General features: G+C 36.5%; 1 protein-coding gene across 8 annotated transcripts in view; it reads left to right on the top strand.

Moving 5' to 3' along the window:
* Positions 1 to 16,353, top strand: part of STYX (serine/threonine/tyrosine interacting protein) — a 111,579-nt gene that overhangs the window by 27,734 nt on the left and 67,492 nt on the right. For 7 of the 8 annotated variants that reach the window (XR_011568722.1, XM_070796888.1, XM_070796887.1 and 4 more), the window contains 5 exons: positions 6,407 to 6,467; positions 6,863 to 6,899; positions 7,332 to 7,371; positions 7,464 to 7,514; positions 9,183 to 9,255. Coding sequence is in view for 7 of the 8 variants with exons in the window: in XM_070796888.1 (XP_070652989.1) it covers positions 6,407 to 6,467; positions 6,863 to 6,899; positions 7,332 to 7,371; positions 7,464 to 7,514; positions 9,183 to 9,255 (262 nt within the window). In the remaining variant the exon portion in view is untranslated. The remainder of the gene's footprint in view (positions 1 to 6,406; positions 6,468 to 6,862; positions 6,900 to 7,331; positions 7,372 to 7,463; positions 7,515 to 9,182; positions 9,256 to 16,353) is intronic. The other variant, XM_019968117.2, reaches the window with a different exon arrangement.

Below are 16,353 nucleotides of genomic sequence, written 5' to 3'. Positions count from 1 at the left end.
ACTCTCTTGCTTTTTCCATGATCCAGTGGATGTTGGCAATTTGATCTCTGGTTCCTCTGCCTTTTCTAAAACCAGCTTGAATATCAGGAAGTTCACGGTTCACGTATTGCTGAAGCCTGGCTTGGAGAATTTTGAGCATTACTTTACTAGCATGTGAGATGAGTGCAATTGTGCAGTAGTTTGAACATTCTTTGGCATTTCCTTTCTTTGGGATTGGAATGAAAACTGACCTTTTCCAGTCCTGTGGCCACTGCTGAGTTTTCCAAATTTGCTGGCATATTGAGTGCAGCACTTTCACAGCATCATCTTTCAGGATTTGAAAGAGCTCAACTGGAATTCAATCACCTCCACTAGCTTTGTTCGTAGTGATGCTTTCTAAGGCCCACTTGACTTCACATTCCAGGATGTCTGGCTCTAGGTCAGTGATCACACCATTGTGATTATCTGGGTTGTGAAGATCTTTTTTGTACAGTTCTTCTGTGTATTCTTGCCATCTCTTCTTAATATCTTCTGCTTCTGTTAGGTCCGTACCATTTCTGTCCCTTATCCAGCCCATCTTAGCATGAAATGTTCCCTTGGTATCTCTCATTTTCTTGAAGAGATCTCTCGTCTTTCCCATTCTGTTATTTTCCTCTGTTTCTTTGCATTGATTGCTGAAGAAGGCTTTCTTATCTCTTCTTGCTATTCTTTGGAACTCTGCATTCAGATGCTTATATCTTTCCTTTTCTCCTTTGCTTTTTGCTTCTCTTCTTTTCACAGCTATTTGTAAGGCCTCCCCAGACAGCCATTTTGCTTTTTTGCATTTCTTTTCCATGGGGATGGTCTTGATCCCTGTCTCCTGTATAATGTCACAAACCTCAGTCCATAGTTCATCAGGCACTCTATCATATCTAGGCCCTTAAATCTATTTCTCACTTGCACTGTATAATCAGAAGGGATTTGATTTAGATCATACCTGAATGGTCTAGTGGTTTTCCCTACTTTCTTCAATTTAAGTCTGAATTTGGCAATAAGGAGTTCATGATCTGAGCCACAGTTAGCTCCTGGTCTTGTTTTTGCTGACTGTGTAGAGCTTCTCCGTCTTTGGCTGCAAAGAATATAATCAATCTGATTTTGGTGTTGACCATCTGGTGACGTCCATGTATAGAGTCTTCTCTTGTGGTGTTGGAAGAGTGTGTTTGTTATGACCAGTACATTTTCTTGGCAAAACTCTATTAGTCTTTACTACTGGAAAAACCATAGCTTTGACTGTAGGGACCTTTGTCAGCAAAATGATGGTTTTGCTTTTTAATATGCTGTCTAGGTTTGTCGTAGCTCTTCTTCCAAAGAGCAAGTGTCTTTTAATTTCATGGCTGTGGTCACTATACCATGCAGTGATTTTGGACTCCAGGAAAATAAAATCTGCCACTGCTTTCACTTTTTCCCCTTCTTTTTGCCATGAAATGATGGCACTGGATGCCATAATCTTAGTTTTTGAATGTTGAATTTTAAGCCAACTTTTTCACTCTCCTCTTTCACCCTCATTAAGAGGCCCTTTAGTTCCTCTTCATTTCCTGACATTAGAGTGGTATCATCTGCATATCTAAGATTGTTGACATTTTTCTTGGCAGTCTTGATTCCAGCTTGTTGTTCATCCAGCCCCACATTTCACAAGATGTAGTCTACATATAAGTTAAATAATCAGGGTGACGATATACAGCCTTGTTGTCTCCTTTTCCAGTTCTAAGCCAATCAGTTTTTCCATTTCCATTTCTAACTATTGCTTCTTGCCCTGCATACAGGTTTCTCAGGAGGCAGCTAAGGTGGTCTTGTATTCCCATCTCTTCAAGAATTTTCCACAGTTTGCTGTGATCCACACAGTCAAAGTTTAAAGAAGTAGAAATAGATGTTTTTTCTGGAACTCCCTTGCTTTCTCCATGATCCAGTAAATGTTGTCAATTTGATCTCCAGTTCTTCTGCCTTTTCTAAATCCAGCTTGTACGTCTGGAAATTCTCAGTTCACATACTGTTTAAGCCTAGCGTGAAGGATTTTGAATATAACCTTACTAGCATGTGAAATGAGCAGAATTGTATGGTAGTTTGAGCATTCTTTGGCATTACCCTTCTTTGAAATTGGAATGAAAACTGACCTTTTCCAGTCCTGTGACCACTGCTGAGTTTTCCAAATTTGCTGTCATATTTAGTGCAGCACTTTAACAGCATCATCTTTTAGGGTTTTAAATAGCTCAGCTGGAATTCCATCACTTCTACTAGCTTTAGGCTTCCCAGGTGACACTAGTGGTAAAGAACCTGCCTCACAAAGCAGGAGATATAAGAGACGCAGGTTTGATCCCTGGGTTGGGAAGATCCTCTGGAGAAAAGAATGGCAACCCACTCCAGTATTCTTGCCTGGAGAATTCCATGGATAGAGGAGCCTGGCAGGCTGCAGTCCATGGGGTCTCAGAGAGTTGAACATAATTGAGCAACTAACACACACTACTAGCTTTGTTCTTAGTAGTGCTTCCTTAGGCTCACTTTACTTCACACTCCAGGATATCCTGCTCTAGGTGAGTGGCCTCACCATTGTGGATATCCAGGATATTAAGACCTTATTTGTATAGTTATTCTGTGTATTCTTGCCACCTCTTCTTAATCTCTTCCGCTTTGGTTTGGTCCTTACAGTTCTGTCCTTTATTGTGACCATTGTTGTGTGAAATGTTGCTTTGATATCTCTAGTTTTCTTGAAGAGATCTCTAGTCCATTCTGTTGTTTCCTCTGTTTCTTTGCATTGTTCATTGAAGAAGGCCTTCTTATCTCTCCTTGCTGTTCTCTGAAATTCTGCATTCAGTTGGATATACCTTTCTTCCTTGCCTTTCACTTCTCTTCTTTCCTCAGCTATTTGTAAAGCCTCCTCAGACAACTACTTATCCTTCTTGCATTTCTTTTTCTTTGAGATGTTTTTGGTTATTGCCTCTTGTACCATGTTATGAACCTCCATCCATAGTTCTTCAGACACTCTGTCCACCAGATCTAATCCCTTGAGGCTATTTGTCACCTCACTGTATAATCATAAGGGAATTGATTTCGGTCATAACTGAATGGCCTGATGGTTTTCCCCACTTTCTTCAATTTAAGCTGAATTTTGCTATAAGGAGCTCATGATCAGAGCCACAGTCAGTTCCAGGTCCTGTTTTTGCTGACTGTATAGACCTTCTCTGTCTTCAGCTGCAAAGAACATAGTATGATTTTGGTGTTGACTATCTGGTGATGTCCATGTGTAGAGTCATCTCTTGGGTTTTTGGAAAAGGGTGCTTACTATGACCAGCGTGTTCTCTTGGCAAAACTCTTTTATCCTTTGCCATGCTTCATTTTGTATTCCAAGGCCAAACTTGCCTGTTATTCTGGGTATCTCTTGATTCCCTACTTTTGTATTCCAGTCCCTTATGGTGAAAAGGACATCATTTTTTGGTGTTAGTTCTAGGAAGTGTTCCAGGTCTTTGTAGAACTGATTGTCTTCAGCTTATTCAATATCAGTTGGTTGGGGCATCGATTTGGATGACTGATGTTGAATGGCTTGCCTTGGGGACGAAGCAGGATCATTCTGTCATTTTTGAGGTTGTACCCAAGTACTGCAGTTTGAACTCTTTTTTGGCTTTGAGGACTACTTCATTTCTTCTAAGGAATTCTTGCTCATAGTAGTTGATATAATGATCATCTGAATTAAATTCACCCATTCCAGTCCATTTTAGTTCACTGATTCCTAAGATGTCAGTGTTCAATCTTGCCATCTCCTGCTTGACTGTGTCCAGTTTACCTTGATGGATGGACCTAATATTCCAGGTTCCTATGCAGTATTGTTCCTTATGGCATTGGACTTCACTTTCACTACCAGACACATCCACAACTGAGTGTCATTTCCACTTTGGCCCAGGCACTTTATTCTTTCTGGAGCTATTAGTAATTGCCCTCTGCTCTTCCCTAGTAACATATTGGACACCTTCCAACCTGGAGGCTCGTCTTCCAGTGTCATATCTTTTTGTCTTTTCATAGTGTCCGTGGGGTTCTTCTGACAGAAACACTGGAGTGGTTTACCTTTTCCTCCTCCGGTGGACCACGTTTTGTCAGAACTCTTCACTCTTCACTATGACCCGTCTCTCTTGGTTAGCCCTGCATCTGGAGTAAATTGCCCTTCAGCTTTGTGATCTCCTGGAGTAAAAATTGTGTTGTGTAGTTTTAGTTTGCCTTTCACATTTATCTTAAAATGATGAGGTTGAGCATCTGATGGTTTTTAATGTTCTTTATTTTGGCTTCACTTAAAAAACAAAGCATATATTACACATGATACAAAGACCAAAGGGTCAAAAAGGTATGAGAAGAAAGGTTTCTTTCCTTCCCTAAACCCAGCTACCTAATTTATCCCTGGCTAGCAGGCAGGTACTGTTAACTCTTCTTTGGATATCATTCTAGAAGTATTAGTATAAAACCGTATATGTTAGAAATCTTTTAATGTTCTGCTTTATTTTTGTAAAAATGAAAGCAACCTGAATGTCCCTCAGTGTAAAATACTCTTAAAATATATTTTGTGAATACATAATAGACTATGTAGTCAGGCAAAAGAATGGAATATTTGTGTATGTGCTGATATAGACTAATCTTTACAATTTATTGCATGAAGGAAACAAGATGCAGAGCCACATGTGTACTCTCCAAGTGTTTAAAGTATGTGCAGTACATTAGGCATTATTCTTGTATAGGAAACTTCTGGACTGACAGACTAGAAACTTGACAGTGGTTATTTCTGGGAAGGGAAATTTAGGGTCTGGGATGGTAGGGAAACCTAGTTTTCATTGCAGATATCTTTATGCTGTTAGAATTTTTTACTGTGCATACACATTTTTCAGTTAAAGAAAATTAGTTTTAAAAAGGGGTTGCATGTAATCTAAAATGAAATAGATTGAATTTTTTCCAATTGCAGAAGATACACTTGTTCTTTATACATATTTATGAAAATACAGAATAACACCAAGAGAAATATTTAAAAACCCAGCCATAATTCCACAACCCAGAGGAGCTTGACATTAACATTTTGTTAAATTTCCTTCTAAATTTTTTGTGTTATGTGTGTGTTTCATGTATACACGGGCTTCCCAGGTGGCACTAGTGGTAAAGAATCCACCTGCTAATGCAGGAGACATAGGAGACACAGGTTCGATCCCTGGGTCAGGAAGGTCCCCTGGAGAAGGGCATGGCAACCCACTCTAGCATCCTTGCCTGGAGAATCCCCATGGATAGAGGAGCCTGGTGGGCTACAGTCCATAGGGTGGCAAAGAGTTGAACACGACTGAAGCAGCTTATAGTGCACGCTTGCATGCACATCATGTATACACACATTTAGACTTGTATATATTAAAGAAAATGACAATGTTATATTTTAAAATGCCATACTATACCTTTCTAATTTTTGTTGTTAGTGCCAAAACGTCCTGGGTATAGCTTCTCTGTGATAAGTCCTGAGTTTATTGAAGTTGCTACCACCAAAGTAATTATTAAAGCAATATTGACTTTACATTTTGATTTTATAACTCAATTACTTAACTAAGTTGTGTTAATAAACAGATGGTCTTGGATGGGTTAGAAATGAAAGTTTTCTTTGTTTTTTGGTTGGGGGTGGGGTGAGGGGAGCAGTTGTTGAGGCTGTGTGACAAGGCTTGCAGGATCTTAGTTCCCCGACCAGGGGAACTGTCCCTGTCCCTGTCCCTGACAGTGAAAGCACTGAGTCCTAACCATTGAACTGCCAGCAGATTTCCAGAAATGGCAGTTTTTCACAAAAGTAAGGCTTGTATATTGAAATGACTTATTTTAAATGTTTTTCAAGTGTAAAATTTGAGGACAGGTTAGTTGTCCTCTGTTGTAGGTTAGTTCAGACAATGAATGTTTGACTCACGGCTCTGTCAGACTGCTGCATTCTATTTCTGTCAGTTTTTTCTCTGTCAGGCTTTGGTGTGTCTCTGAATTGTCCTCTGTAGGGTTGTGAGGAAGGGTGGCAGGGCCATCCAAAGAAAACTCTTCTAGTCTTAGGGAAGTTGCTAGAAATGGAAGAATAACAAAGAGGAGAAAATAGGTAATTTTTGTCTTTATTTTCTAGGTCTACTCTGATCTAGAGGAAAATTTCTTACCGTTTATGATTTTTCTATTTTAAGAAGATAGATTTTTTTTATACGTAAGATATCAGAGAAATGTTAATGTGTTAACTGTTATTTAGGGCTTTAAATGCTGTGCCTTCAAGCATTATAAAATATATGGCTTGGTCCTTGGGAATATGATATTTTGAAAGTTACTTTCATGGTTGTCAAGAAATTTTTGTATTTTTTATATATGAAGAGTTTTATCTGAAAGTGTGCTTAATCACACAATATTCTATTTTCAGATATTTAGTCTTGGATATTGCAGATAATCCGGTTGAAAATATAATACGTTTTTTCCCCATGGTAGGTAACAATATTTTAATATCATTTAATATTTATGATTTGCTTTCTTAATTGTGGTTTTAAAACTTAATGGGACATGATTTTCTCCTATTCTGCTATTACTTGTAATGTCTGAAAATTGTGGGATTGTATTTTAAAGAAAATTGACTATTTTAAAAATCTTTTTTATGATCTCAAAATATTTGAGAAATTATATTTCAGATTTCTTAAATGCAAAATATTTAAACTTATAATAATGGTATTTGTGGCATTTTGGAAATTTTTGATGCAAGGTAATTTTTATTCAAATAAGCAGGAAAATATTTTCAGTATATTTTGTTTTTGTGTATATATGTTTGTATTTTATGCTTATGTTACTCCATATATTTTATTATAACACACTGTCTTTCCTTCAGACAAAAGAATTTATTGATGAGAGCTTACAAAGTGGAGGTAAGTAATTTTTCTTTCATTTAACTTATGTTTATTTTTAGGAAATTATTCATTATAGTTAATTTTTAGTTATTTAAGACTAAATTCATTTAGTCTTAAATGAATATGAAAATTATAATTATGTATAATAGACTTTCCAAATTTCCCAAAACTTACTTCATTTGGATAGACTTTTTTAAATATCTCTATAGAACTATTTTCATATTGTCAGCTTTAAATCTTTTTAATCTAAAAGTCTATTGTAATCTCCACACAGTTAATATAAATAAATTCAAGGATTTGAAAATTAGTAAGTATCCAAGTTGTGTATACAGAATACATAAAATGCTTAAGATAAGATTTATTTTACTGTGGTATGATACATGGTTTCAGTATATTTTAGCTGCTGCATCAGGTATCTTTCTATCAGAATAACTATTTCTTGTTTTTCAGGAAAAGTTCTTGTCCATGGGAATGCGGGGATCTCCAGGAGGTATGATGTTAGCAATAATCTTTCTTTCTCCAGCATTTAATTAATGAGTATGTTTTCTGTTTTTTTTTCTAAAATATTTTCCCCCTCTTTAGTGCTGCCTTTGTTATTGCATACATTATGGAAACATTTGGAATGAAGTACAGGTAAGAAAGTATTCTGAAACCTAGCCAAAGTTTAAATTCTCATTAAAATGAAGCTTAATGGAGACAGTTTGGGCACTGGAAGTTAATAATCTCTTGATTTTTGTCATCTAGTTATGGTTGATTAATCAGTCCCTTTTATCCTGTGGTTAGTCTCTTAACCTCTGTAGCTGGTCTACCTTGTATAGATCCACTTAGGCTATTTTGTTACTTTATGAAGCTAGTTCTCTTATTATTTTAAAAACCCAAGATAATTACAGTTGGAGTAACCCATGGAAAACTGCTTGCTTACTACTAGGAAATTGGTTTATCTAAGTTTTAAAATTCTTATTAGACAAAGATGTAATTGCTTTCTTTGTTAAAAAGGTTAATTTATTATGTTTTCCTTTAACAGTAGTTGGGTGAAAAATTGCTTAAGAATTGTTTTATGGTCTATTCACAATTTATTATTTGTTTTACGCAAAATCATCTTTTCCAAGCATATTGCATAGACGAAAGGGAGAGAGAGGCTAATGTGCTTTTCACCCTAAAACAAAGCTGGCCAATGTACAGTATTTCCTTTCTTAGAGTGTCTTGTACAGGTTACCAATCTACTGTAGTCATTGATACTCTTGCACTCATGTCCCAGACTGATCCATTACCAAATTCTGTTTTATGTCCTAAAATTTTCCTTGATTCTGGCTCTTTCTCATTATTGAATCTCCCTAATCAAGCTCTAGTCATGTTTCATTATTTAATCTCCCTAATACAAGCTCTTCCAGTAGTTATCTTAGTGGTCTTGTGTTTTCTTTCTTTCTCTAGTCTGTTCTGTTCTTCACACTGCAGTCAAAATGATTGTTTCAAAAGATAAATCATATTTCACCTTACCCTAAAAAGCTCTCAGAGGTTTCTGATCCTTAATAATTCTAAATGTGGCCAGTGAAACTTCACATGACATGTCTGTATAAACCTTCCGTTCTTATGCTGTGTACTCCGTTAACCTTGTCCACTTGAGCTGTGTTCAACATTGGATCCACATGCCTGACACATAGTGGACATTCAAATCTTTTATTTCATTTGGTATTTTTATCTTAAATTTATAATGGAAAAATTTGCTTAAAGGTGTTCTTAAATATTATTTGAATACAAATGTTTTGTGTTTATTTCATTGAAAAGATTAATGCTTGGTAGATTTTGTTTTATATATATTTTTTATTATTTGGTGCCATGTCAGCAAATAATAACTTAATTTATTGGGTCTCTGCCAGATGCCAGATACACTGCTGGACACTTTTATCTCAACAACACAAGGGAGTCCATATGTTTCTAATTTAACCAGTAATAAAATCTGAACATGGAGTGTGTGTGACACATGCTATACATGATATGTTATACTTACTATCTTCCATATTCATAGTAGTGCTTAAAGATAGGAATTGTTATGATCCCCAATTTACACATGAAAAAAATAAACTTAGAGAAGTTGAAAAGTATCCCCTAGAACACAGCTGGGGAGCAAAGGATTTTCCCACTGCAGTTCACTACCTCTCTGTAGTACAAGCTGTCTGATTATGATTTTCTGTTTTAGGTAAATTGTTAGGTAAGTTCCTACTTTAGATAAATTCTGGAAAAATTGAGATTAATTCATGAAATAATATTACCGCCTTAGTTTTCCTATTTTTTTGTTTTCAGAGATGCGTTTGCTTATGTTCAAGAAAGAAGATTTTGTATTAATCCTAATGCTGGATTTGTCCATCAACTTCAGGTAACTTCTCTATTTTTCCTCTTTAAGGCAGTCAGCTGCTGCTGCTCAGTTGCTTCAGTCGTGTCCGACCCTGTGCGACCCCACCAGGCTCCCCCAAACCTGGGATTCTCCAGGCAAGAACACTGGAGTGGGTTGCCATTTCCTTCTCCAATAAGGCAGTCAGAAAGTATGATAATTAAAAGCTTGTATTCATATGATTTAGTTGTAGTACTTGGTAAATACTTAAAAATTGCCATAATCTGACTAATTTCTTTGTTCAAGTTTAAATCTATTTAAAAGTATTTTTTTTAAGCTGCCATTGACAAGAAAAAAAGGATTAAAACCACATTGTTAAATCTAAAGTAAAATAGTTGATCTTAGACGTGTCTTCCATTTTCCCTCTATTTTGATTACATACAGAGCATAAGAAAATTTTGGTTGCAAGTGTGTTACATATAGCAGCTTTTTCTATTTTATATGCTTTATCTTCTCCATGTTCTTTCACACTTTGATGATGTGTAGAAGATACACTAAAAGGAAAATAAAACTGTGAATTATCTGATTAATTTTTTCCAAGATGAAAAATCATAAGTCAAAGAATGTGCTCTGGCTGATTGCATCCAGTTATGCAGGAATAAATCTTACATTGAAATATCAAGAGCGCTACAAAATGTGTTAGTTACCAAACTTAATTTACTTTGTTTTTATTTTTAATTCACTTTTAGTTTTTATTTCATTTTAAAAAGAGAAAAATAGTCATGATTAAAAATATAAAAATTCAGTTATGCTTAAGAAGAATACTTGAAAAGTAAGTCTCCTTAATAGTGTATCTTGAAGATTATATATAGCTCTACCTTAATAATATTTGTGTGTGTGTGTGTGTGTGTATATCACAGTTTTATGTGACCAGTTCCTCATACATTGGAGAAGGCAATGGCACCCCACTCCAGTACTCTTGCCTGGAAAATCCCATGGACGGAGGAGCCTGGTGGGCTGCAGTCCATGGGGTCACTAAGAGTTGGACACGACTGAGCGACTTCACTTTCACTTTTCTCTTCATGCACTGGAGAAGGAAATGGCAACCCACTCCAGTATTCTTGCTTGGAGAATCCCAGGGACGACGGAGTCTGGTGGGCTGCCATCTATGGGGTCGCACAGAGTTGGACACGACTGAAGCGACTTAGCATAGCATAGCATGCTTATACATGGAGCTTTAAGTTGTTTCCAGTCTTTCATGATTTTAAACAACATTGGAAAGAATGTCCTAATAGGTGTATCTTTGTTTACATGTGTGAATGTACCTCTAAGATAATTGATCAGAGTGGAATTGCTGGGTCAGAGGGCATTTGAAAGTTGATGTTGCTAAATTGCCTTTAAAAAGACTCCAGGAAACAAAGAGTACCTACTTACCCATACCTAGTCAATACCAACAGCAAGTTTCATGAAACTTTTGGACCATTGTTGTCATGGTGGTAAAAGTGGCAGCTGCTTGTAGTTTGCCCGTTTTTCTAACATGTTGTTGGTCTTTTTCTCATTGGTTTATAAGGATTCTTTGTAGAAAATTTATCTGTAGCCAGTGATTTGAAGGCTTCCCTCGTGGCTCAGATAATAAAGAATCCACCTGCAGTGCAGGAGACTTGAGTTTGCTCCCTGGGTTGGGAAGATCCCCTGGGGGAGGGCATGGCAACCCACTCCAGTGTTCTTGCCTGGAGACTCTCCATGGACAGAGGAGCCTGGTGAGCTACGTACAGTGCATGGGATCGCAAAGAGTTGGACACGACTGAGCGACTTAAGCACAGCACAGCCAATGATTTGAAATGCCATTTTTATTATATACCAAATTTTAAATCCACACGAGTCTGTTTCTGACTTTGTATTTTGTTCCATTGATCTGCTTATTGCTGCCTTTGTATCAAAGTTTTAAATGCTATAATATTTGTAAGTAGTCTGTATTACTTATATTAAGTAATTTAATCAAGATTTCCTCATTAATGTTCTTTCCGAAAATTTCCTGGCAAGTTCTTAACACATATTTTGTGGTGTGATCTTTACTGGAAAGGGTGCAGAAAGAGTTGACACCTTTAAATTTTTCAAAGAGTATGTTCCTAAGAGTATGTTCCATTTATTCAAGTCAATTTCTGTGTCCTTTAGTGTTTTAAAGTTTTCCTTGTATAAAATATATGTTTTTCTTATGAAATTTATTCCTAGCTATTTTCTTTTACTCCATTATAATTAAAATTGTTTTTTCAAATATCTTTCTAGTGTGTTTTCTAATTGCTTATTTTTTTTTTATAGGAAAGCTGTTTATGTTTTTAATTGGCAACCTTACTAAACTCTAGGACCAAATTTAAAGAATTTTCCAGTTGATTATCCTCCATTTTCATCTTCAAATCATAATAATTTTGCCTCTTTTCTAATTTTTTTTCTTTCTCACTTGATGGTCATTGTATCACAACAATTGGATAAGTAATAGTGGTGTGATATTCATACTTACTTTATTCTTGATTTCAATTTCATTGCTTTTATTATTGCACTGTGTGTGTTTCAGTGAGTATTTGCTTGTGCATATTTAAAAGATTTTTTTATCAGGAATAGATACTGATTTTTAACTTAAAAAACATTTTTTTATGAAATGACTCTAGTTTCGGTCCTTTAAGTCATTAATATGGTGAACTGAATCACATAATGCTAGACCTAGACCATTCAGGTATGACCTAAATCAAATCCCTTCTGATTATACAGTGCAAGTGAGAAATAGATTTAAGGGCCTAGATCTGATAGATAGAGTGCCTGATGAACTATGGAATGAGGTTTGTGACATTATACAGGAGACAGGGATCAAGACCATCCCCATGGAAAAGAAATGCAAAAAAGCAAAATGGCTGTCTGGGGAGGCCTTACAAATAGCTGTGAAAAGAAGAGAAGTGAAAAGCAAAGGAGAAAAGGAAAGATATAAACATCTGAATGCAGAGTTCCAAAGAATAGCAAGAAGAGATAAGAAAGCCTTCTTCAGTGATCAATGCAAAGAAATAGAGGAAAACAACAGAATGGGAAAGACTAGAGATCTCTTCAAGAAAATTAGAGATACCAAAGGAACATTTCATGCAAAGATGGGCTCGATAAAGGACAGAAATGGTATGGACCTAACAGAAGCAGAAGATATTAAGAAGAGATGGCAAGAATACACAGAAAAACTGTACAAAAAAGATCTTCATGACACAGATAATCACGATGGTGTGATCACTGACCTAGAGCCAGACATCCTGGAATGTGAAGTCAAGTGGGCCTTAGAAAGCATCACTACGAACAAAGCTAGTGGAGGTGATAGAATTCCAGTTGAACTATTCCAAATCCTGAAAGATGATGCTGTGAAAGTGCTGCACTCAATATGCCAGCAAATTTGGAAAACTCAGCAGTGGCCACAGGACTGGGAAAGGTCAGTTTTCATTCCAATCCCAAAGAAAGGCAATGCCAAAGAATGCTCAAACTACCGCACAGTTGCACTCATCTCACACGCTAGTAAAGTAATGCTCAAAATTCTCCAAGCCAGGCTTCAGCAATACGTGAACTGTGAACTTCCTGATGTTCAAGCTGGTTTTAGAAAAGGCAGAGGAACCAGAGATCAAATTGCCAACATCCACTGGATCATGGAAAAAGCAAGAGAGTTCCAGAAAAACATCTATTTCTGCTTTATTGACTATGCCAAAGCCTTTGACTGTGTGGATTACAACAAACTGTGGAAAATTCTGAAAGAGATGGGAATACCGGACCACCTGACCTGCCTCTTGAGAAATTTGTATGCAGGTCAGGAAGCAACAGTTAGAACTGGACATGGAACAACAGACTGGTTCCAAATAGGAAAAGGAGTACATCAAGGCTGTATATTGTCACCCTGCTTATTTAACTTCTATGCAGAGTACATCATGAGAAATGCTGGACTGGAAGAAACACAAGCCGGAATCAAGATTGCCGGGAGAAATATCAATAACCTCAGATATGCAGATGACACCACCCTTATGGCAGAAAGTGAAGAGGAACTAAAAAACCTCTTGATGAAAGTGAAAGTGGAGACTGAAAAAGTTGGCTTAAAGCTCAACATTCAGAAGACGAAGATCATGGCATCCAGTCCCATCACTTCAAGGGAAATAGATGGGGAAACAGTGTCAGACTTTACTTTTCTGGGCTCCAAAATCACTGCAGATGGTGACTGCAGCCATGAAATTAAAAGACTCTTACTCCTTGGAAGGAAAGTTATGACCAACCTAGATAGCATACTGAAAAGCAGAGACGTTACTTTGCCAACAAAGGTCCGTCTAGTCAAGGCTATGGTTTTTCCTGTGGTCACGTATGGATGTGAGAGTTGGACTGTGAAGAAGGCTGAGCACTGAAGAATTGATGCTTTTGAACTGTGGTGTTGGAGAAGACTCTTGAGAGTCCCTTGGACTGCAAGGAGATCCAACCAGTCCATTCTGAAGGAGATCAGCCCTGGGATTTCTTTGGAAGGAATGATGCTAAAGCTGAAACTCCAGTACTTTGGCCACCTCATGCGAAGAGTTGACTCATTGGAAAAGTCTCTGATGCTGGGAGGGATTGGGGGCAAGAGGAGAAGGGGACCAGAGAGGATGAGATGGCTGGATGGCATCACTGACTCGATGGACATGAGTTCGGTGAACTCTGGGAGTTGGTGATGGACAGGGAGGCCTGGCGTGCTGCAATTCATGGGATCGCAAAGGGTCGGACACGACTGAGCGACTGATCTGATCTGATCTGATGCTAGACTTGTTAATTTTGAATCATTTTGATTCACAAATGAATCTCACTTTGCTATGGTAGACTATATTCCATTAATGTGTTGCTAGATTCTGTTTGTCAAATTTTTTTTTTTTTTTTTTTAAGATTTTGGAATTAGTTGAATAAGTTATACTGGTTTGTAATTTTTTTTTTCTGTACTACCATCTTCTGGTTAGAGTGTCTGTCACATTTTTCTCATGTTTAAAATGAAAACTTGCTTTCTCTTTATTTGCTCTAGAACAGTTTAAATTAGATTGGAGTTACCTGCTTCTTAATGTTTGATATATAGTACCTGTGAAATCACTGGACCTTGATTTTTTCAATTTAATTCAGTTATTCATTATTACATTCATTCATATATTTTGAGGGTGAACCAATTCTTGGACAGCTTTCTTCATTTGGTTAATGGCTAGGTCTGATTTTCATAGCCTGTTTAGGTCACTTTGGATGATTTCATAATCTTCTATATAATTTCACTGGATTTGAGATAAAATTGAGGAAAATAATGTTTTGCATTTTTTGATATCTTCTAATTTCTTTGGTTATTTTTTTCATTCTTTTTTTCTAATTTTGTATATCAGTGCTTTCTTTTTCCCCTTTATCTGGTTTGTTTATATAATTTCTGTATTTGAATTTCTTCTTGCTTTGTGCTTTCCTTAGGTTTTTGTTGTTTTTGCTGCTGCTGCTGTTATTCTTTTGTGGATTTTCTCAGTTGCATGCTTAGTCGCTCAGTCATCTCTGACTCTTTGTGACCCCACGGACTATATATCCCTCTGTTCTTGAGATTCTCCAGACAAGAATACTGGAGTGGGTAGCCAGTCCCTTCTCCAGGATATCCTCCCAACCCAGGGGTCAAACTCGGGTCTTGAGCTATAAGAATTCAAGACTGTAAATTATCCTCTTAGCATTTCTTTAGCCATATGACTCATTGGAAAAGACTCTGATGCTGGGAGGGATTGGGGGCCGGAGGAGAAGGGAACAACAGAGGATGAGATGGCTGGATGGCATCACTGACTCGATGGACATGGGTTTGGGTGGACTCCGGGAGTTGGTGATGGACAGGGAGGCCTGGCGTGCTGTGATTCATGGGGTCACAAAGAGTCGGACACGACTGAGCGACTGAACTGAACTGAACTGATTCTACATATCCTCTATAAATTTTGCTATGTAATATTTTTATTCTTGTTATAACTTGATATTCTGTCATTTCACTTTTGATTTTATTTTTACTTCACGTTTGAGAGTTTTTTTCATAAATCATATAACTAAATTTTAAATGTTTTCTTTGTGGTGTAATAAACAGTTGTTATTATGACTATTGGAAAAGAAGATATATTCTCTGTTTTCAGGGCATAAAATTCAGTCTGCAGTCATCCTTCTATATCTGTGAGGAATTGGTTCCAGGGCCATACACACTCCCTCACCATGGATTCCAAATCTCATGTAAAATGGCATAGTACAGTCAGTTCTGTGTATCTGTGGGTTCTGCATTCATGGATACAGAGGGTACATTGTATTTGTTCACTTCATCTTTTGGGGGCTTAGAGGTGAACTGAAACTCCCTTTGTTCTGTTTCTGTTTACTTCTTTAATTCCTCTAGTTTCTTTGCCAATTTTAGTGCTGCATTATTTCATAGATAAAATTCAAGTTAGATCTTCATTGTAGTTATATGTTTATTGTCCAGTTATTTTACTTTGAAATTAACCTTAATATTGTGATCCTTTTTTGTTTGCATTTGTCTTGTGAGTTTCTTCATTGCTTTTCTTTCCACCTTTCTAAATCGCTTTGTTTTACATGCATTTCTTGTATGTGCCCTATGGCTGGATTTTGTTATTTTGATTTTTTACTCATATTTTTCTTTAATAGGTGAATTTATCCCACTTTTTTGTACTAAAAATGACATACACTTTTGTCTGTCATTTTATTTTCATATCATGCTTTCTCTTAAAATACATCTTTTTTGAACTTTTCACTATAAATTGATGAATTTTTTGTTTGTATTCTTTTGATACTTTTAAATTTATAAGTTGTTTACTTAATGGGCACAATCTAACTTTATAGTATATACATATGTTCCTTGAGTTATCACATTTAAATAACTATCAATGGATTTCCAGTGTAAAAGATAAAAATTTATATACCTCTACTTTCCTCCTTCCCCTCCACAACCTATTTTGTTGATACTAATCTTAGTTCTTCTAGGAGATACCGCTTACACTTTTAAAAATATTTAAATATGGTACCTCTTTTTACTTAGCAATATAGGATCATCCACTTAAACTATGTCCTGTTACATTTCCCGGCTTTTACTTTTTCTACATTGTTACA

This window comes from Bos indicus, chromosome 10 (assembly GCF_029378745.1).
Source record: "Bos indicus isolate NIAB-ARS_2022 breed Sahiwal x Tharparkar chromosome 10, NIAB-ARS_B.indTharparkar_mat_pri_1.0, whole genome shotgun sequence".
Classification (NCBI taxonomy): Eukaryota; Metazoa; Chordata; class Mammalia; order Artiodactyla; family Bovidae; genus Bos; species Bos indicus.
Note: the sequence above shows the minus strand (reverse complement) of the source record. Positions and strands in the feature narration are given on the sequence as shown.